Raw genomic sequence first — 24,095 nt, 5'->3', positions numbered from 1 at the left:
TAAAACTTTTATTTTTTTCAGGTATATATTCCAGACCAAAATTTGCGTCTTTCATCACTGGTTATCTTCCCCACCAGTGAGCTGTGAACCAGAATCAGAACATTCTGATTTGTGAGGAAATCATTTTGACCATATTTGTGAAATGGATCAATTAGTTCATTAAAAAATAAGATCAGACTTATTGATTAATTCACAAATCGAGTGTTGCTACATCTTTCATGAATGCTAAAGGCAGTGCTGGGGCGTATGTTAAGATTTTAACTTAAATTTAACACAAAGCTATATTTGAGAAGACTTCTAATAGAGCATAAAAGTCACATGGGCCACTTTTACGATACTTTTCTGGTTGTTTTATGTCTTTTTTAAGCTTGACAGCTTTAGTTGCTGCTCATGTGTATTTTTATGCGTTTATTATCCTTTTGTGTTCCTAAGAAGAACAAAAGGCATGCAAATTTGGAACAACGAGGGTGATCATATTTTCATTTTTGGGTGATCTATTGCTTTAAGAACATTCTTTCCTGTTGTATAGAAAGAGCAAGTCTGGAAGGTTAAATTAACACATGGATTTACAATCTATGTATCTGTTTTCATTGTGCTGCCTAGACATAGACCTGGGTCTGCTGAATGTTCACCTCAAAGTCATTTCCAAAGCCAGCCTCCAAATGAGCCAACAGAATATGTGCTTATTATCTAAACATGAAAGCCCTCCATACAGCTGGAGCCACTCACTATTTTTGTATGTCATTTAAGTTCCCTGTTGCCACAGTCTATCAGTAGCAAGAATTTAGAAAATGACCATAATCAAAAGTTGACATTCCATTAAACATGAAATACAGAGCTATCTGTTCAGGAGTTTAATGAAATAGGAGTTCAGCTTCTCTTTTGCTGAGGGTCTAAATATAAATATTCTGAATTGAATGGCATCTTGGCATGTAGAATTTCTATTGTTGTAAAAGTAGTAACTGTATCCCTAAAATGTCATCATTGCTCTGGTGTTTGCATAATTATGAATGCATGATATTCTATTTAGAAATTCAATGAGGCATGTGAGATCATTTAGACTTTTTCACTTTTGTATCCACCGCTGAATCAAAAATGTGTCCCTGTGGTAAATTTAGAGCATTAATTCTTAAATATATCAGGGGTGAGAACAGCTGTTGGCAAGGTGTAGGTGAATGCAAGACTTCTTTCCTAAACAAACAACAGAAAATGTACAGGAGCACTGTGAACTCTCTCCCAGCACTGAAGGACTTCAAGTGAGCCTTGACAAGTCTGGCCAAAGAGCCAATATGTTCAAGGACTGCATGGATTTATTTCAAAGACGTTAAATCATCTCAGCAAGGTCAGAACCTGGGTTGTCTTGAAAAATTAGAAAAAAAGGAACAAAAATGTGACACTAGACAGTGTTATACTTTTTTTTTTTTTTCTCTTGATTTTTTTTATTCGTCTATCTTTTTGTTTCTGTCACAACAGCCCACAATGTCTGACTTTATTCATACCTACTGAAATTGATGAGTTATGTTGGATTCAGACAAATAGAATTTGGGCCAGTGACATGACATTCATTTTTATATATATATATATATATATATATATAAATTGTATGTCATTTACTAATATTTACTCTAATCATATATTTTTTTTTATATATTAATATTTTTGCTCTATATATTAATTTATTGAAAAATACATTAGAATTCATACAGTCAAAATAACAAATTTGTAATTTATAAGTACATACGATTACATATCTATTTTATTATGAGCATGTTTTTAATTAATTTTTTTAATATGCATTTTGATATAGTTTTTGAGGCATTAAATGTCAGGATAATGTAACTATCCTGATTTTATTTTATTTTATTTTATTTTATTTTATTTTATTTTATTTTATTTTATTTTATTTTATTTTATTTTATTTTTCATAAACCTTTTGTACAACAAATCCAAGTCATGTGGTGCAGACCCTCATGACATCATGTCAAGGTCAGTAATTAAAATATTAGATAATTTGACTTTTTTTATGAAAAAGCAAGGTTAGTTCAGGTTGTAAATAACATGTGATGTGACTCCCTCCTAAAAAACTTTGATATTTATAAATTAATAATTCATGATATAAAAATATCATTTTACATAAAAAAAAAAAAAAAATGTGTCTACAAACATTTATTTCTAAACTACATGTCCAGTTCCTTATCATGAACTCTCTAATATGTCATTTGTTATTTTGCATATGAGACAAACAAGATGTCCACAATAGTTTGAGCCCACCAAAGCCGTTTTCTCATCTCTAATGAGCAGGTTGTTGCACAAATTACTAGTTTCACTTGTAATGTATGTCATTCTCATGAGTTTATGTTGGCCATGGATACAGAACGTTAACGTCTAATTTGACTAACTCTATGATCGCTGCTTGCCTAGGAATGCCGTATAGAACTATAACTTAAAAGACATCCTGGAGTGAAAATATACTGGATCTTCCTTAATGTGTTTGTTCAACTTGCCACAGACATAGCTTGCAAATATTTCGAAGACCATCAACCCACAGGTTTGTTTGCAAGATGAGCACTGGTGGATGATGACTATGAGGGCAGGCAGAAAGCTTGCGTGAGGTCAAACAAGATGATTTAATATTTTCATATTTAACTTCAATGCGATTCTGTTCTTTCCTGTTGCTCTGTGAAAGTCGTTTGCTGTGAAAAGCAATACTGGGCCGAACGTGAACTGAATTGGCCAAAGGCATTTAATGCATTATCAGAATGGCAGGAATTTCACTCCTGAATCACATCGAGAAGGCTAGTTGCAGCCAGTGTAGCGATAGCATACATACTTTGATTTCTTGAGATGCACCCACAGGGACCATCCTGTCTGTTTGTGGCTGGCAGACATTGGCTTTTAGTCTCTCTTGAATGGGCACCAGACAAATTCTTCATTTTCACTACAGTAATATGGCTTTACCTTCTGGGGATGCTCAGGCCAGAGCAGAGACTGGATCTGTGTTTTGGAAAGTCTGCGAGTGGCGGGAGCCACAGCCTGAAATCAATACAGCATTACCCCATCATCCTCATACTTGTGTCCCAGTGATGGAAACAGCAGATGCCTGCCGGAATAATGGGCCACTTCATGGCCCAGACAGTCCATGAAGACTTTAAATACAGTACATGTCCGCCTACAAACAAGGACTTCACTGAGGCTGTTCATGTACCTCTCAACCAGCCAAGTCTGCAGTCTTTTATATTGGGGGCAAGATAAAAGAGAACATATTTGAACAGGGATCATAAGTGCTAAAGTGTGATGAAAATGTATACTGGTGATTCAGATAAGCTTGTGTTTATATTGAATGAATTATTATTTAGTGAATGCTGACTGCTGCTTTATTGCTTTCTTAGTGTTGATTAATTAATTAGTGATAAACTGCTGGTGTGTGTATATGTGTTGTACAGGGCCTATAGGGGTTGGTGTGACCGAGTTGAAGAGAAGACTTCTACTCTCTGACCCAGAACACTTCAGTGTAACTGTGCCACGTGAGTTCATATAACATTTGTGCAATAAATCAACCTGATAGTATTTATCCGTTTCAAACAACCAATAAGACCCATGTGTGTAAATCTCTTTAGAGTTGCTTGAAGTGTAGTTCACACCTTAAAACAGTTTTGGGGAAACTGTTACCAGCCAAACTACAAGCTACTCATTATTTAAAATACTTAAACAACAGCAGAAACATTATGAAGAGGATGAGATGGACCACTCATAGAATAGCTGGGAATAGCTGCATTAGCTGCATTGGCATTAGCTTGACCAGCCTGAAAATTGCAGTTGTTAGTTTAATTTGTACTAAAGAAGCACATTTATGATGTCATTGTTGTTAGATTTTAATGCTGATAGGAAACATATTAGTTTTGGAGGTCATTGTCATCAAGTGGCAGCTATTAACCCCTGGAGAAAGACCACAAAATGGATACACCCCCTGTCCCAATTGGCACTTGCAGTCTGAGTCTGCTCATTTGTGACGTAACACTGCTTTGACTGTCAAGAAGAAGTCTGCTGTAGAGCTTGCACCAGTGTGGGCCCAGCAAAAGTGCACATCGAGGGCACATATCCACAAAGGTGGAACTAGCGAACATCTTTCTGAATCCTAAAATGACAAATGGGACATATGAATAAGTGCATATGTGCATAAGTGCATATGAAGTGTGCCATTTGGGACAGAACTACTGTTGCTCCCCTAAGTTTTGTACTTTAAATTTAGAAAATTTGGTATTGTTTGCAAAGCACCAACACAGAACAGCATTTGCGTCCAATTGCCCCAGATGTACTGCAAAGGTTCCAAAGAACGCGGGGGTCCATTTCTGCTGAAGGAAAGCAGAAATGAGATATACAATGATCTCTTTGCCTGCAGTGCTTCAGTCTCACTTGTCATGAAAGTACACAATTTGACAAAATCATACGTCGTCAAAGGTTCACTTCCACAATTTAGTAAGATTTCGTTCACATCTGCAGCGAACACTACTAGAGTATACATAAACCGTACCTCAGACTACCTTTTTAGAAGGCTTTCACAATGGCATTTTAGTTTGAAACAAAGCATGGAATCATGGAAAAATTTTCAATGTGAAAACTGTCCCAGGAATGTACAGTGTGTGCAGTCAGAGCAGCAAACGAATAGTTCACAATCAGCTGTCTCCTCAAAAGAGATTATCGTTTATTCTGCTGTGTAAAAGTACTAGTGTGCAAGCACCCTCAGTTGTCTACATACCTGTCCGTTCTGATGGCTGCCAAGTGAACTGACTTGGCTTTAGGGAGTTTTCACATTGGGCTCGTTTGCTGTGGTTTGATTCTGAGTGCAATTGTACCAGGACCAGTGCTGGGGGTAATGCATTACAAGTAACTTGAGTTACGTAATCAGATTACTTTTTCAAGTAACTAATAATGTAACGCATTACTTTTTCAATTTACAACAAAATAAATAAAGTGCAGAGGTGTTGTGTGGGCTGTGTAAGCACGGTGGTTATGGTAGACTAAATGTGAACACGCATTTACTCATTTCACTTGCATGAAAACATTAATTATTCCTCAAAATGAATAAAAACAGTGAAATGCAATCTCAGAATTTTATGCAAACCTGTAATAATTAACTATTAAATTACACAAATATACTTTATGTATTTAAACTCAATTTATTAACCAATGTCTTTGCTGCTGACCTTTAATTATCTAATTCAACCATACAATAATAAAATTACTTTAGATTAGATTAGAAATAAGAGTGTTGCACTTCCTTCTCCTGTATCCTTTTCTTCTTTAATCCAGAATGGCAGCATAACTGAAAGGTTTGTTTGAGCTGCGCCTTCTGCTGTACAGGCATAAATATGCATTTCCTTCAGCCTGAGGCTTATTTATTTCACTTCTGGTGTGAAAAGGCCTTAACATTTGCCAAAAATAGAAGAATTTTTGTTGTTATTAAAAAAAGGTGAGAAAAAGTAACGCAAAAGTAATGTAACGCATTACTTTTCATAAAAACTAAGTAATGTAAATATTTACTTTTTTAGGCAGTAATACTGTAATGCATTACTTTTAAAAGTAACTTTCCCCAACACTGACCAGGACTTTCTGCTACTTGCAAATGGACTCTTTTGAGGAGGCAGCTGATTGTGAGCCATTCAGTTGCTGTTCTGATTGCATTCACTATATGCACGATTACAGTGCATGCTCACTCTTGCTTATATCCAAGGTCATCACCAAAATCATCCAAATCATCAACACTTTCTCATGCGGATGTTACTTTACTTCCTGAACAAGCACGGACCCGAGTTCACATTCCTGCAAACTGCACCACAGTTCCTTTGCAACTGAACTACAGCTAGTCTCGGGTGCAGGTACTCATATGAATGCATCAATTGTTTATTTCATAGGTGAATCTTTTATTTACAAGAAAATGAAGTAAATTGGCTTCCTAATGGTACAGTACATATGAACCACTGAATGGTACATACAACAGCTTTAGTTAGTACTCTCCAACTCTGCCTCCAAGCAAGCAAACAGACAAACAAGAATCATACACAGCCATATTTCTTAAAAGTAAAACTATTACCTTGATTGCACACTCTTGTAAATGTTCATGAATAATTTGTAGGCAGACCATCAAATTTTTCCACACTGAGGCCTAAAGCTTACTAGACTGCCAGAGTGGAGAAGAGAACAGAACCAGCTTTTCACTGCCACTCTGGGTGTCCAAGAGTGATGTGGACATTGGGCGATAGAGTGATGAAAGAACAGGATAATCACAGCCACTAACAGCTAGACTGTCGATGCATTGATGGAGGAAGCGGTGTGACTTTTTCTCCTTATTCTGGAAAAAGGCCATCTTTCTGCCTTAGGTTGGCGCTTGTTATGCCTGTTTCTCCCTGCTGGAAGCTCAAACTAGCAACTTTCCATATTTCTGACTGTGTTCCAAGCTTCCAAACTGTAGCAAAACAGGGTTAGGGTCTAACTTTGTCTGACATATACATTTATTTGATTTATGGCGTTTAAGTAGTGAGTCCTAAAATTGATTGCTAAGATGGTGGCAGCAACTTTTAGCCGTATATGACTGCCACAGCTAATGACAACCACAACAGCTGCTATCGCATTGTCTCAAGTTCAGTGGAATAAAAGGTTTGTAACAGACTCCTGCTGGCTCTAAATGTCCATATGAAGCATTTACTTCAAAGCTGACTCACTGAAATGGGCTTGTATTTGCTTTTTTTCATGACTGGGAACAGTGTTTTGTTGATGGGCTTCATAAACAGAAAATTTTAGTTTGATTTGCATTGATGACGTGCGCTCACACACACAAATCCCATTGCCTGACTTTCTGCCCCCCCAGTGGCAGTTAAAGTTTATTGTTTATTTTGGAATATGCAGAGAACGTGTGGACAATTAGAGTTAAGGTGTGTGGCGAGCTCCTCAGGCCTTGTTAAGCTCACCTCTGAGCATATTTTCTGAGTGACTCAGTCTAGTTTAATAAGGGTCTTACTACCTAACCCCTGCTCAGTTTTGGACACATGCTACCAGAGACAGTTCTGCCTCCCGTGCGAAAAAGAAAGTGTGATTAATTGTACTAAATGTGCACTTGCAGTGTACTTCTAAACTTAAAAGTGTACATGTTTTATATCTAAAAACTGTACTTAAAGAGAGTACACTTTCATCACTGTTTCTTAACAAACATATTGTAAGTACACTTAAAAAGTGCACTTTGTAATAATGTAAAATCAAAGGCTTTTCTTTTAAAGTACATTTTAAATTATTGTTTTAATAATCTTTTGCTTATGTTCTGCGTTGTCTAATGACTAACATACTAAAACACATGTAAAGTACTTGATTAGAATTTTAACTGTAGGGTGTTATTAACATTTAAATAATGTATTTTAAATGCACTAAATTGCATCTGCATCATTACAAATATATGTAAATTTATGACATACAAGTTTCAATAGATATGACATTAATGTATATTTTAGTTTACCATAAATACTTGTCAGTACATTTTACAGTACATTTTAACCATATTTTGAAGGCAATAGAAATAATTATGAAATTACAAAAGAGATGTATTTAAGTACATCTTTATATGTAATTTAATAATGGGTCAAACCAATTTCATTTAATATAAACTATAAAACGTTTTCATTTAATTATAAATAACATGGAATTAGGTGTCAAAAAACATAACATACAGTTCACACTTAAGTATATTCTTTTATATTATTTCCATAACATGTACTCTTTACAATTTACTTGACGTTGAAGTATCAGCATGAAGGTGTCTTTTCCTAATTTTATGAGATTTACTTGATAAGATGCTTTAATCGTCTATTATGAAAAATATTATATTGCTTATGTTTGGGGTCTCAGACACACTATATATAAAATATGAATAAATGTAATGAACTACACACTACACAGCTTGCTATGATATTGTATATTTTATTGCATTTTCCACTTTTCTTTTCTGGGATCAAATGGACACTAAACAGAAATAATGTTATACCAGTCACATTTGTTTTACTTTTTTGTTTTTTACTTTTTGGTAAACCAGATGGATAAACCAATAATGATATCTGACCAGTTGGTTTTAAGGTCAGAGAAAGCTATTAAATGATTTTTAAGGAAAAATCAGATGTTCATTTCAATATTACTATTATTTTTACATGCATATCAGGGTCTCTGGGATCCGCAAAAAGTCAATCTCAATAGAAAACAAGTCTTAAGTTCCTGTTAGCTGGTTGGTTTAATTTGATTTAGATTGCATTAAGACACTTGATTATTTCCAGACTTTTTAAATTTCAACAGATACCACTCGGGAGCGGAAAAAGCAAGAAAGAGAAGGGGTGGAGTACCATTTTGTCTCCAAACACACTTTTGAAAAAGATATCCTCAACCACAAGTAAGCTAAACACTCCTGAATGGTACCCAGCCCATGTTGTAGTTTATTCTAGAGGCTAGTTTTGGGCTGTGCTGTTTTACAATGCTAAACCTCTTTTGTTTAGTGGGCAATTATAGAAGATTATAGTCATGAATAATGCAGATTTAAATACAGATTTTAAAATCAAATAATACTTCTAGTAATCTACTACTTTAACTTTTATCTAAAAAGTGGATTTAAAAGAAGCAAACTCCATTATTCCTTTCTTTAAAGATGCTCCTGGAATTTAAATCACACATTTAATCCTTGTTAAAGCTTAAAATGCAGATCACAACCATTGACAGGAAATACTCTTTTTCTCAAATTTTCACTCAAAAATGAGAGGAAATCTCAAAAGCATGTGTCCGTGAACAGTGTCACATTATATTAAAGTAGGGGGATATTTTAAGAGCCCTCTGTGGTTTGAAATGACTTTTTGTCTTGTTAGTTGGACATAGGGAAAGAAGCAAGTGAGACAGGAATGACGGAGAGCAGACAGCCCAACTTTCCAGAGAGGCGCACTAGAGAGAGGAAAAGCGGACTGCTTTTTGCATCACTCCACCGAATTACCATCATCTTTGATTACCATACAAATGCCTTGAAGCCAAAGGCTAAAGCCCAAAGTTACTACCAGAACTTAGCAGTAGGAACCTCTACTTCAGTAGAAACCATCTACTAGGCAAATGGGTAACACTTTAGAATGCTGTTCCGTCATTAATAAATTACTACAAAAGAACAAATGAGTAATGCAGTTTTAACATTCAAGTAACTACTAATAACTAACAAGAAAATCTCATTACCTAGTAATTACTAAGTAATAACACTCAGTTGAATGCAGTAGTTGACTAATCAGTAACTACAATCTTTTTCAGACCTCCTAGAAAACTAAGAAACTATATACAGTTTTATAATTAATAATAATAATAAATTGATAATAAAATTAACATTTTAACTACCATGTTAACATTTAACCACTTACATAATCAGTTGGTAATATCAGACTTATTATTTGGGTAAGCTGTTAATAGTTAGTAAATTTTATTAGTTACCTTACAGAGCTATTTACGGTCACACTTTATATTAGGTGCCTTTATTACATAAACAGTAAACAATGTTCTTATTGTGTTCATGTTTTATTGCAAAACATGTTTGCTTCTGTTGAGGTGGGATACGGGTAAAGTTAGGCACAGGTTTAGTGGTAAGGGTAGGTTTAAAGGGTAAGAGAATGCTCAACACTAATAATAGATGTAATTAAAGTTAAGTAATTAATTATTGAAGTAGTTAAATATTTACAGATGTAATTATATGCAGGTATTTTTAAAAAATTATAAGTACAATATAAAAACATATGTACACAATAAGTGCATTGTATTAAATTATTAATTGAAATGTTAGTACATAGTAGTTAAAGACACCTAATATAAAGTGGGACATTATTTACTAACTTTAGGTAATTTTATCTCTTTTCCCACCATTTACAAGATTTTCCATCATTTATGATACAACGCTCCCCGCCATTGACGAGTTTTTCCGGCAATACATGTTTTTACTGTTATACAGTAGGGGGCACTATTACAGATCTTCTGAAATAGTACAGCATCAGGAAATGAGTTTGTTTTTAAATGCAGTAATTGGGACCTTAGTATTGTGGCTATTTTTCCATTATCCCTCTGGTCATCACGTTAGATGTATTCTTTTTTTTTTTTTTTTTTTTACTTAAAACAGAAGGCAGTTTAAGTCCACAATTCTCATTGAATCACTAGAGAATCATAGAGACTACTGGAACATTTTGAGTCATCAGCCATACCTTAAATGCCCGAAAAAATGTGGCCTATACAATTTTATTTATTTAACGTGCCTCACAGAAATATATGGTTCTATGTAGTATGACTAAAGTGAAAATGGTAACCCACTGGTAATGACTGTTACCAAAAATGAAAAATAGTATGAAAAATAGTTGTTATTGATTAGCTAATAGTAAATTATCTCATTCAATTATCTCATTCAATCATTCAATTATCTCATCTCACTATTACTTAATAATTCAATAATTATTGAATTCATGTTAGTTAATAGTAGTTAATAGTATAATACTGTGTTACTCATTTGTTCCTGTGTAGTTATTCATTAACAACGAAACAGTATTCTAAAGTTTTCCAGTAAATGATTCGAAAATTCAGAAAAGTTCTGGGTTGAATTTACTAAACAGTTGTGCTATTTCTGCATGCAGTATTTCAACACACAGCCAGTCTTGTTCACTGACAATTCTATACCCATGTTAAGTAGATACTGAAAATCATTATATATAAATCATTATATATAAACATGCTTCCTTTTATTTTGTTTTATTAGTTTCATTATAGATTTTTCACAAAATTACTGTATTGGCTCGGCGCAATTAACATTACACTATTACCACCCATGAAAAGCAGATGGTAAATAGAATTTAATGAAAAGTATGCTAGATTATGGTAGTCTGCTACATCCTCTACAACTGAGCACTATGGCCTGCAAGATGGGGAATTTGTGTTGTTACTTGATTTGCACAATTCCTTTAGTGATTCAGGAGTTAAACAACTAGCAGCATGTACAAATAAATGGTAAATGTTCCTTTCCTATTCTAATTTACTTTGTAAGATTAGAATTACAGCTGACTTTCGGAAAGAAACATGACAAAGGAGGCACAAAATGATTTACTGTCTTATTTTCTATGCAAATATGGCACACTTATGAAAAGCATTGCATTTTCATTTTGGATCATTCTTTGGAAACCATTCCTCAAATATTTGATCAGGTGGCATTTCATTTGTGTAACATACATAAAACATACTGTGCCAAAAAATCTAGAAGGATGATCTGCTGAAATATGTTCCAGTTTACTCTGAAAGAATGTGATGATGTTCCTGTGACAAGAGCCAAAGCATTTTATATAGCGTTATTTTCTTTAATACTAAATCACGATTTGTCAGCCATATGAAAGTTTGTGACATGTACCATTAATCCACCCTTTTGCTACAAACACATTTAATAGTAGTCAAGTGTTTACCACTTTCAAACAGCACAGCAAATGGATGATACTGCACTGTGAATGTGTTGGCGACGACTTTTTGAAATTAAGAAAAAAAAAACACGCTAATGTATAACAGCAAACTGGAACACATCACCTGGAGATTTATGTTTGAATGCTCCAAATTGTCATTTATTTTCAAATGGTTTATGATCATCATATTATTTATAAGATATTTTCATAACTTTTTATTTAAAACAGGCATGTAAAGGAGTTTAAATTATTAGGGCTTTAAATAATAAATATGTCTATGTTCCCCATATTTCCCCATGTTTCACCTAGATTTTTGGAGTATGGTGAACATAAAGGGAACTACTATGGTATGAGTCTGGATTCGGTGCGCAGGGTCATGGCGGAGAGCAAGGTCTGCCTGTTGGATGTGGAACCTCACGTGAGTAAAAGATCATTCATGAATGGCAGGGTGTGTGAGTGGCAAGAAGCACTGGATCAGGTATCTGCGTACAGGGGTCTTCGACAACAGTGGCCCCTTCCAGGACATATTTTTTAATGGATTTTATTTCATATTATTAAAGAACCACACATGCAATATATGGTACAAATACCACAATTTGTGCCTCTCTCCAGAAGCATAAGCGAAAGAGGAAAAGAGAGAAACAGGGATAAACAGAGTGAACGAGAGCCAAGGAGTCCTATATTACATGTCATATTTGTTGACTTTGGAACATAGACTCAAGGGCAGGAATTATGTCATTCTGGATGGGGAGCTTCTGTCAGCTTCACTCCAGTTGGTACATTTCCTGTGGTCTGATTATTTTTCATCAGCTTGTAACATTTATAGAAAACATTCTCACTGTATTAACGAACCTACTATGTGGGCACATATTTGAATTTATGCATGGGTGATGCTAAAGGACTTGTGCAGGATTTTGGAAATGTGTCTAGTGTTCCATACCATAGAAAATGGTTTGAAATGAAACAGTTGCATAACATGGACACATTCATACTAGGCAACGATTGATCATCTGTATTTTTTTAATAGAAAGACTCTTATGTTGCCATTTAGCTCACTGTAATTTTTTCACTGTTTTGTTCTCCATTCTCTAACAGACTATAGCAGCCCTTTATTCCTCCGAGTTTAAACCCTATATTGTATTTGTGAAGCCTCCATCAATAGAGCGCTTAAGACTGAGCCGAAGAAAAGCAAAAGTTCTGGCAAGTCAGAATGAGCAAACAGCCACAAAATTCTTTACGGTAAGAGATATAATAGTTTCTTGTCATCTCTATAGTGTTTGTTTATCATGGTTGTTATACAGAAGTTTTGTGCTGTCTGATTATGTTACAGTAAGTACATAGAGGTTAAAGACACTTGTGGGATCAAAAACGGAATGGGAGAATTCTCAATGCATGACCTTCCTACAGCAGTTCAGTACACAGCAGAGATGGACAAGGTCTGACCTGACCCATCGTCTTGACCGTACTTAGCTTCTCTGGCATTTAATGCACCTCTTTGGCAAGGGCCCCTTTTAAAAATCTCTCCAGGGTGGGCTGCAGGTGTGCCCCATGAGCACACACAGGTTTGTCTTCTTACGCTCCCAACTGTCTGAGGGTTTTTTAGGCTTGGGGCAGAAGGTTTGCTGGTAACCCCACTGAGACCCATCTGTGTCATGCTGTGAGCATGAGCACCTAAGTCTACCCCAGGGTCTTATAAAAGACTTGGGTCATCTCTCTCACACCTGGATGTTGTTTTACAAACTACCAAGCTTCTGGGTGCAAATGTGTTGCTCATCTTTCCATATTAACCGAGGACACACGTGTCCTATATGACTGCACTGAGCACTGACCTTAACAAGACACATTTGGATATTGCTTGTGTTCATGATTTAATGGAATAACTCATCGTTACTGTCTCCTACACTTTATTTACTCTAATTCAAGCCAGTTACGTGTGACATATAATGTCACATCATTTTTATAATTCATAAACCGCAAAGTGAAATACCTTTTGAGGCATGGAAAGACATTTATAGGTTTCTTTCGGACCATCTGCAGCTTTGGGTGATGTGTAAAAATGTCTTTTCACTGTTAAAAATAGTGGGCAATATCATAGCTGAGGAAGAACATTTCTCACACTGACCGTTGACCTGAATGAATTTAACAGGACCACTTAAATACACTGAACTGTATGAGTAACTTTACTCTCATGGCTGTTTTTCTAAATGCTTCAAGATGACTATATATGTACGAGAACATAAATTAAGCTTAAACTTAAGGAATTCTTTTCACTAGGTTGACCAAAACAAGGGAAACACTCCAAAGCTTGGTATCTCACTTAAATGTACAATCTGTAGGCTGTGGAATCTAAGCCTTCTGGCATGCAATCTGCAAATGTCAGTCATGGTGATGATATAAAAAGCATCAGCATTATATTTGTATTATTTTGCTTTGTTGATCCCTTTAATCAGATGAGATTCTGACTTGTAAAAGCATTCACAATCTTTCAGAGCGCTAACTTGTCATCTCATAATTACGATAATTCTGACATGAATGCACCACATAAACATCAGGACTTTTGGAAAGTAGCTCAATAAAATTTGAGGACTGTAACTAACTATTATATTTAAAATACAGTAATATGATCCTCATGGATGTCCCTTTTATTCATTTTTGCAGGAGGAGGACTTCCAGGACATGATTACCACTGCCCAAGCCATGGAGTATAAATATGGCCACTTGTTTGAGAAAGTGATCATCAATGACGATCTGGCCATGGCATTCACTGAGCTGAGAGACGAACTCACAAAGATAGAAACAGAGACTCACTGGATCCCAAATACATGGGCTCATGTCTGAGAAAGCAATTCATGTTCACTGAACCACTTAGACACATGATAACTTTTGACTGTTTTGGATATTTTCTGCATATAAAAAGGCACACCATATTATTGTAATTATACGCTTATAAGCAGTGTGTGCTGGCCCGTCATGAATCAGCTCCATTCATAACTGCCAAACTCATGACATTGCACTGAAGTTGAAACAGTTTTGTTTATGTTGAGAAACAAGTAATTGTAAAGAATTTTTATCTCCCCCTAATTCCTACATAATGATATACATTATGCTATTTTACTAAATGATTTCTATACACATATTGCTTTGTGCACTGTTGTGGCTCATGTTTTGACATTAATCACTTACAGACGGGGATTTTCCATTAAAAAGATGTGTTCTTAATTTGGTTTAAGTGAGGTGGAATAGGACTACAGATTTTTTTTTTTTTTCATAAATTGTGACTACAAGATTGAACTCTAGATTAGACCTCTGAAACACATCCAGGTAGCTCTATGTAACAAACAGTTCCAATCCAAGTTTAGATTTTTCCTGACAATGAACTCAGGGCTTTACGGTGATTTAAATGCCTTAGAGTTCTTGAAGATCATTAACGTTTGCAGGTATACAAGGTGATCCATGAGTCAACCCCTCGAAAGAATCAATCCAAAGCACCACAACTGTTTTTTTTTGTTTTTTTTTTCCCCAAACATTGCATTTGGAAAGGTGAGTTGACATGGAAGTTAAGAGGAAGACATTTTCTCAAGATGACCTTAGTTGTTTCTGCAGAAGCCAGAAGAGGAAGGGGACGTTTATTTTCACCAGCACTCAGTATATTAAAGTAGAATTAAAGAGTAACGGGAGAGTTCCTGGGGTTACCTTGGATCGCTGCCTAGTCAGCATGAGGGATAGACTTCCACACATACCTGCCTTTACCTTCCAGTGAAGCCGGAATGAAAGGAAGCTTGAATTGGAGAAGCAGATTTTAGATGCAGTATATGGCATATCAGAATCTTTTTAAAAGAACTGACAAATTATGATTAGTAAATATAGTAAATTAGTAAATGATTAGTAAATATAGTAAATATCAGGACAAAGTGTTGCATCTTTATTCTATTCAGCATTTCAGGGATTCAGTATTTCAGCTGCTTTGAGCCTTTCACTCCTTCTTTCATATATGAAACTATTGTGGTTCAGTTCATATGGTACACATTAACCACATGTTAACTAAACTCGCTAATATAATTTGGGTCTTACTCCTGCAAATCTCAGGCAGTCACTTTGGTTATAGAATGCAGTTGTCACTCTCTTCCATAACACTCCATCTTCTTTCAGACAAACACAATCTTTCAGACGAACACAACTACACGTTATAGCGTAGTACGTCATGGCGTAGTGTAGAATGTCATGGCATTGTGTACTATGTTGCGGAAGTTAACGCTTTTTGGACGTACATCGAATGCATATGGCTGTTGCGCCGGAAGTTCGTTATTTTACTTTATAAAGTTTTAAATAAGGATATTTGTCTTACACAATTGCATCGATTCTCTTCAGAAGGCATTTATTAACCCCCTGGAGTTGTATGGATTCATTTTCTTTTTTTTTGTCTTCAAAATTTGGGCAGTCATTTACAGCCATTATAAACCTTGGAGAACTAAGGATATTTTTAAATATATCTCCGATTGTGTTCGTCTGAAAGAAGTTAGTCTTATACACCTAGTATGGCTTGAGAGTAGTCTCAGCCTCAGACGTCACGCCCACGGACGGTTGGCTGAACGTCTGATGCATATGGCACACTTAACTGGAAACACTTCAGGAGTTTCGTAGTCGTCATCTGGTTGGTTGAATTCTACAGGATGTCCGGGAGATGTGCGTGTCATGTTTTTTAACGGTCCGCCTAGAAACAAATGCCATGGCACCAAACCCCCTTCGTGGAAGAAGAACGCCGTCATGTTTACAACTGTGACAACGAGCGCTAACCGGGATCAACTAAACGCTGGATTTTCAAAAGTATGTGACGTTTGCGGCTCCATTGTTGCAGTAAACTTGCACAACGTTCTTAAATTAATAATTTATTAGATGCATGCCGGTCTGTTATTGTAGGGACATCGACTTTACATTTCAGGCCCCTAAACATGACGAGGAACAAAACGAACTGTGATTGGTTGCGTTACATGTCAGTCAAACGTCCTCTTGGGCGGTCCTTGGCCAATGAAAGTCCAGACCTTCTGCCATCAGTCCCATCTGTGGTCTGGCTATGCGAGACTAGCTTGAGGGTGAGTAAATCATGGAATAATTTTCATTTTTGGGTGAACTATCCCTTTAACGTAACCTGTGGAGGTGAGGACAAAAAAAAAAAAAAAAACTACTTAAAAAAAGAACCATGATACATTTTCATATAATGATTTTCAACGCCTGTGATAAATTGTAATGTTGACATAACATTATCAAATAAGAATAATTCATAGCTGAATCTAGATTCCTAGAAAATTACATTCTCAATTTCTAGAAAATTACATTTTTTATTTTAAAAAAAAAATGTTAAACCATTTTAAAAGATTGTTAACAGTAATCATATATCATAAATTATATTAACCATGAATATCATATCAGGCAAATGTGTGTTAAGTGGTGTGATTTTAAATAATCATCATCTCTTTGTTGCCTACCTCTTTCAATTGGTTGGCACAAGTGTACAATATAGCTTTAGATAGTAATGTGACAGCATTCTTACTGATTTGAATCATTTGATGGTCACTGCAAGCCTATATGTTGTGCATTATTACCAGAGCCAGACTGCTCTTCACAGAGTTTAAAACTAAAATAAATACTTGAAAAAGTTTCCCTGTTTGTCAATTAGTTTCCATAGTTCCTGATTCCACGCACCTGTTCTGGTTCTCCTGTGATTACGTTCTCTGAGTATACAGTATAAGTTTCCCCAGTTCATTTTTCCAGTACTATGTCTACGTGTGGTTGTAGTCTCCAGCGATCTCTTGTATTGTAGTTTGTGAATTAGAATAAAGACTAATATGTTTCTATGTCCTTTGTTGTGCTCTCTCTACAACAGCCACACCTGACACCACCTGTTAAGCTATCAAATTCAGGGACCTCTTTCTTAGTAATGAAATTACATCCATCTTTTTTTTTTAATATATTTTTCTCTCAAAGTTTCCATGTATCTGCGGTGGATTTGAAATGAGTTTATTAGTCAGTCATGGCACATCTAAATGTCAGTCAATTTCTTTTTCTCTAACTGATGTATAATGACTAGAAAGAGGCCATAGAATGAGAGAAATATGGATGGAGAGATGGATCCTGTATTTGTCTGGTTTTGTGTGAAGGAGCCGGATGGGTAGACAGCCCAGGCTTTGTGGCTTTACGAGAGGTCATGTTCCTTCACGGGCTCACGTCATCGCTATTAAAGGGCTATCTGAACAGCGAGGCCCAAGTGCGTTAATAAGACCAGGATACTTCATGCGCGCACATGCACACAAAGAAAATGCCAACAAAAATATGGCGAGCCCAATAGTGTTGCGGACAAGGGTTTAAAATAACTGATTGAGTTAAATATGCTACCATAATTCATGTTGAACAAGAGATTTGTGCTTTCCTGATTATCACAAAATACAGCAGCAGAAGCAATGTTAGAACAATGTTAATGTAACTACATAAAACAAAGCACACTTTATCCCTAATGTCAAAACGCTTCCCAAAATCCCTAATGTCAAAAAGCTTCCCAAATTATAGCCAGGCTTTGGCCATCATTAAATTCAGACCTTCCTCTCTGCAACAGAACGACCATTTGTGGTCAGCAGTGAAATCAAGTCAACTATTTCATGTTTACAAAATCTAATCACACAGGGATGAAGTTTTTTTTTATATGGGGCTGTTTCTAACATATTTTTTTAAAACACACTAAAGGGCCGTTCACAAAGAATGCGTTTTTCCATTCCATCGCTCTTCCATGTTTTTCAATGTAAACGCGCTACTGACATCTTTAACCGTTGCCTCGCGTCTTTTTAACCGTTGCCTCACGTCATTCTAAAAACACGGTGCTCAAGTTAAAGAAGTTAAACTTAAAAAAAAAAAGACCTTGCGCCTTTTTTCCATTCCTGCGCCTCGCGTTTTTACTAGCAAAACCGCGTTCTGTGTAAACCGGCCTTAAACACTCTCCAGAGAGTCACACCTTCCTCTGGACAGCAATCAAATCATTTACATAATGACCAACGCAATCTACTAAGAGCAGTGCAAACTAGCGTTGGGTCACAAATAATCAGAGCTGATGCTCATCAGGTGCAGGTCGACACAAGCGCAACTTGTTACATGTAATCTGACAAAAACGTACACACATATATATATAGGCCAACATGGCTTGGCAAACGATATGTTTGGATAACATCTTCCTCTGGCATTCCAAAGAAATTAATACGAGTGGAAAATTTTGTCTACCACGCACTCTCTGTTCTCTGCGGTGTCTCCTCCTAGCAGCAACAATTGCTGCCATGTCGCAAAATGGGTTAAGACATTTTTTGGGCATTATGTAATGGCGCAAATACCAGTAAATTGACTAGCGCAAACATTAGTAAATCGCGTTGCGTGATTCATTTCAATACTCTCCTCCCATAAATTTTGCGTCTGAAAGGGAAACTCCTACAAATGCATATGCAATAAGGTCAGCCGCAAAAACAACTCAGTCCACACCTTTTCAGCGCTAATTTTGCACTGCGTGTCTTTAGTAAATCCCAACAATACTTTTTTTAATGTCAACAGAGGGTTTGCTCTGGCGCAAGTTGTTAGTAAATCTGGCCCTATGTCATTCCAAGCCTGTATAACTTTCTTCTGCACAAAACAAGATATTTTGAAGATCACTGGGATCCAGACAACATCGACTTTCATTGTATGGACATTTTTCAAAATATCTTATTTTGTTCCACAGAAGAGGAAAATTGCACACAGGTTTGGAATGATATGAGGATTAGTAAATGATAACTTCAACAACTTTTCATTTTTGAATGAATTTTCCTTGAAACTGATTACATGGCTTTATTTTGACATGAATTCATCTAACATATCCATAATACACTCCACAAATCTCAACTTTTACATGTAACACAACAATGATAACAATGAACATTCTGCAAAATCATAATGTTGATAGAAACTTTTTTCAAGTTAGCTTGAAGAATATACATCTACTTTAAAAAACACAGAGAGAGAGAGAGAGAGAGAGAGAGAGAGAGAGACTAATTTAACTCTAAATAGCATTTACTGAAATTGAAACTGCTTTGGGATTGAAAAAATTATATTTAAAAGACATATTTTCAGTTCAGCAAGTTCTCTTGTTCTAAATGTACACAATTTCAATGTTTTCATAGTACCAATAAATCAATAAACTAATACCATAGAAAATGGAATTGTTTGGTTCAACAGATCAAATTCCAAATAAAGGCTCCAGGAACAGGATGCTTTTGTACGAGCAAAAATGTTTTATTTAGTCTTTCATAAAGCTGTCCCACTGTACCGCATCTGTGTTGGCTCAATGCAAAAATGGGTTTGCGATTTTGCATGCTAGAGCTAACAGTCCTTTAGCCGGCCATTCTTTCTTTCCAAGTATGGATTAGTTAAAAACCACCACTCCTCCCCGACCTTAGAAATGTTTCAGTATTTGTTTATCAAAGCTGATAAGAGCATCTGCACACATCGCTCTAGTGCACTATACACAGGTGTACGACTAGGTTTTGCTCACCCTTTTTTCCAGTGGCATGATTACGTTGGCTAAGAAAGTGAAGAATTCCCCACAAACTTGTACTGTATAACCAAGCACGCATAGACTTCTGTCTCTTGCCGCCAAATGGCGAACTAAAGCGTGTAATCATTCTGACAGCTGGACAGTTTCAATTAAGCGTTATTTATGGAGACTTGAGGAATACAAGACACACTGGAGAAGCAGAGGGATTCTAAACATATTGAAAGCCAATCACAACAGATTCAAGCAGAACGGGCAATTCTTACAGCTGACTGGAGCACATGAGATTGATTAGTTAATGAACCACTCTACACTGGGTGAATCTGACCTCACCAGATGGTGAGCAATGGTAAGCAATTCTGTGATCAATACGGATCAAGATGGATAAAACAGACCACCTCTTAGAACGAAATATGCTTGGGATGGAAATAAGCCACAAATGCTTCAATATTACGAGAACTTCACTTAAACTCGAATCACCAAACAGTGTTTGGGTCATGGCCATAACCGTCAAACCACCATCTTGTGTGATTCATTGTGTCCATTTATTTAAAAACACAAATGTTCCTTTTGGTATTTTGCCCCCTGCTAGTAAATGAAAGAGCATGCGGTTGTATTGTTGGGCTCCACCTTTGCAAGCACACGACCCTGAAACCATGCAGCAAGTTCCCACTGTGAAGGTTGTCTGTCTAACTGACAGCTCTCATACATTCAATGTAAAATCTTCCGGAGACAAACATGCAACTGCCAGTACCTTCAACAGTACTCAAGACTGATTAAAAACATTGAAATTGATCTTTGATCTTCACTTTATGTAATTACTCAACTTTTTAGACAGTTGAGAAGACAATGGAGGCTGGATCTGCTTCAAAACACCTAAGCTGTATCCATGATCTGGGTACTGTAGCACTTGCAATGACCAAAAGGTCACAAATGTGTAGGTATAGTCACAAGGAGCAACTTCATACCTAGAAAAACTCAATGTTGTCCACCCTTTTTTTTCTCATCTTTTCAAATTTGATTTGTTCTCAGCTCCTGTGTCTGCATGGAATAGCAATGTGGGTTTACACTTTCCATCAGATCCAGTCATCTGCATCTCTTACTGTATCATGAATACTTACTATTCAGACTTTGTACACATTGGACATAATGTTTATTACATACTGTGCAGCTGGGAAGTACACATATTTGAACGGAGGGTCAAGAGGTAAGGCTAGACTTACCTCTTGACCTTCCTTTTATTTCATGACAGAATACTGAAACTCCTTGTACTCTAATATACAAAAACCGGAGCTCTTTTTTTCCATAAGATGTGATTTACAGCAATGTCTGATCACTTCTTGTTAGTGTAGAACCTTTGGGTAGCATGTGATCAGAGCCGAGGGCCTGTGGGTTTAATGGACTATGAACAGAAAGCACATAAAGAGCCAAAGAAACCCCCTGTTTACCTCTAACCAAATCATTCACTTGGCCATCATGTTGGATCTGGGATTACAAAAATGCAGTTTTCTTACATTATTCTCTTGTGTTTTGAATGCATGTATAATGAATGTCCACTGGTATGCCGTATAATGGCAGTTGGATTTATAGCAGATTTGTGTTCAGAATGTAATTTTATGCTTGTGACATTCTGTTCTCTTCTGAGCAATCTGATTTGTTAGATAATATGTAAAACTTTAGGAAGACCTGAAGAAGAAAGAATGAGCTGATATACTGATATCACAAAGAAGAAAAAAGAAGCCTTATTAAAAGAAAGAATAAGAAAACCTTATTAAGTAGATTGAGTAGATTAAGAAGATATATTTGAAAATCTGTTGTCCACTGATTCTAAGTCAGCTGGTGCAACCAACATGCATAAAACAAAATAAAACATAAAACAGTAAATTATATCAAGGACCCCTGCAGACCATCATGATGGTGTGTCAAGGTCAACAAATCTCTAAAAACACCAAATAATTTGGCCTTTGACAAGGAAAGGTTATATCAGGATGCAAAATGTCTTGTGGTATGACTCCCCAAAAGCTGATATAGGTATTTCTGAATATCAAGGTTAGGAACTTTTTTAAATTGATTTTTTTAAATGCTAGTTATTCAAAAAGATATGAAACCAGCATGGCTTGGCACATGTTTTTTAAACTACATTTTTCAAAGAATTTACTGTGGACAGAAAGAAAGAAAAGGGGGGAAAAAAGATACAAAATGCATAAATACCAAACAAACGAGAAGTGGAAAATTCTGCTGTGCTTTCAATTTTGGCAGTTTCATTGTCCACTGGACATATTCTTCATTCATTTCCATACATGAATTGCAGAGACAAAACTATCCATTAACAATGACGAGTCACTTCTCCATATTTGACATGGCAGAAACATGAATGTAATGAATGTTTTTGTAAAATATCCACAAAGAGCTCTATTTACTGCAATCGTAACCAGCCTCTACTTAAGGTCATATTCATATGGATTTAGTTTGGCATAAAGAATCATTGGGCAGCACCTATTTTCCAATAAAAACACTCTTTTATGTGGCTGTTGCAATACGGTGGCCAAGTGAGACAAGACTCCAAAAGCAGGACGCTTCCTCTCTGGAGTGTTAGAACATGCCTGTAATAGTTCCCGGAGATACAAATAGACATTGTAAGCAGGTATGCGAGTAGAGGTGTTGCTACTTTGTGGCCTTGGCAGAATTGAACATTTTTAGCCAAAAACATCAGTTCAGAAAAGAACATGAGACCACATCCGTCTCAAACAGCTACGTTATGTTGTGTCAGGTGATTACTTTTTACGGCACAGAGTATTCCACACAAAATCAGCAGGTCCTCTGAGGAGGCGTGATTCGGACCATGACTTCAGCGCCGTTGATTGTAGGAACTCCCATCATGGTGATTTACGGATGTTTATTTTCCTACACAATGAGAGGCTGTGAGAGAGGCAGCAGCCATCTGGAGTAGTCCTCGGATGGGTATTAATTCAATCTGCCCTGTTAACGAAATGGTATGGCTTTAACTCATGCATCAGAGGCCAGGGAAGAGGCTCAGCCATGCATGTTCTAGTGTTCTGGCTGAGAGGCAAAGTCATCTGTCCAATGAAGACTTACATGGAGGTGAATGTATCTGCGTCTTTCTTTTTTACACCTTGTACATCTTCTTTAGGAAAGCTAGTGGCATATCGAATATCGAAGATTTCACACTATCCATCTCAAACTATTACTATGCACAGAATGAACAGCTATGGTTAGGAAATGGTAATATCAAGGAATATCAGCCTGAGCAAAAAGTCAAACACAATATCTCCATTTAATTTTGTTATTGGCCCAGCCGTTTATAGACTCAGAATTAAGAGTCTGTTATATAATTGGAAAGTTGATCAGACTTGACCATTATATACCTAAAGCCGGAAGAGTGGCATTTTGGAAGAATATGTTGGATTGCTAGTCCTTTCAACTAGAAAAATAACTTACAAAATTCCTATGCATGCAGCCAAATTTTATGTTATTCCACAGTGATGGGAGATTCGTTTTCCATTGCAAAATATCCTAATTTGTGTGTCTGGTCTTTCTTTTTGGATGGCCTTTTTGGAGGATTATGCCTTGGGTTGTTTGTCTTGGTTCATTTTAGAATATCGGGAGTGTTCTTAAGTCTTTCTAAACCTGAAAAATGAAGATGATATTTAACCCATTTAAACCCATGGGCCATTAAAGTGGCTGAAGACTCTACCAGACTTTATACAGTTTGTATTTTTTGCATGGCTATAGATGTTTTAAAGACACGAGGCATACAAATAGACCAACTTAAGGAAGAGCTTTCTATTGGAGTTGTTTGAAAATACACAGCTTGCTAAAAGATAGTTTTTGGGGAAAATATGGCCATTAATGGGTTCAATATTCTATGGCTCTCTTAATATAACTGAACAAGTTCTAATATCTCACTAATATGTAAATAATTAAACAAAACAAAACAAAACAAAAAAACAAATGACTGTTCATACACTCTTCAGTTGCCGTCTTTAGGATGATGTTTACCACATGGCCTTCTACCAATGCTATGAGGTGCC

The 24,095-nt window shown here is 36.2% G+C and overlaps 1 protein-coding gene across 1 annotated transcript in view; it reads left to right on the top strand.

Moving 5' to 3' along the window:
• Window positions 1–15,382, top strand: part of mpp7b (MAGUK p55 scaffold protein 7b) — a 72,517-nt gene extending 57,135 nt beyond the window's left edge. Inside the window, exons 15-19 of the mRNA XM_051871100.1 lie at window positions 3,444–3,524; window positions 8,332–8,425; window positions 11,793–11,901; window positions 12,579–12,722; window positions 14,142–15,382. Of these exons, the coding sequence (XP_051727060.1) occupies window positions 3,444–3,524; window positions 8,332–8,425; window positions 11,793–11,901; window positions 12,579–12,722; window positions 14,142–14,321 (608 nt within the window). The 3' untranslated portion in view covers window positions 14,322–15,382. The remainder of the gene's footprint in view (window positions 1–3,443; window positions 3,525–8,331; window positions 8,426–11,792; window positions 11,902–12,578; window positions 12,723–14,141) is intronic.
• The last annotated feature ends 8,713 nt before the right edge of the window (window positions 15,383–24,095 follow it).

Source organism: Ctenopharyngodon idella, chromosome 2, assembly GCF_019924925.1.
Source record: "Ctenopharyngodon idella isolate HZGC_01 chromosome 2, HZGC01, whole genome shotgun sequence".
NCBI lineage: Eukaryota > Metazoa > Chordata > Actinopteri > Cypriniformes > Xenocyprididae > Ctenopharyngodon > Ctenopharyngodon idella.
Note: the sequence above shows the minus strand (reverse complement) of the source record. Positions and strands in the feature narration are given on the sequence as shown.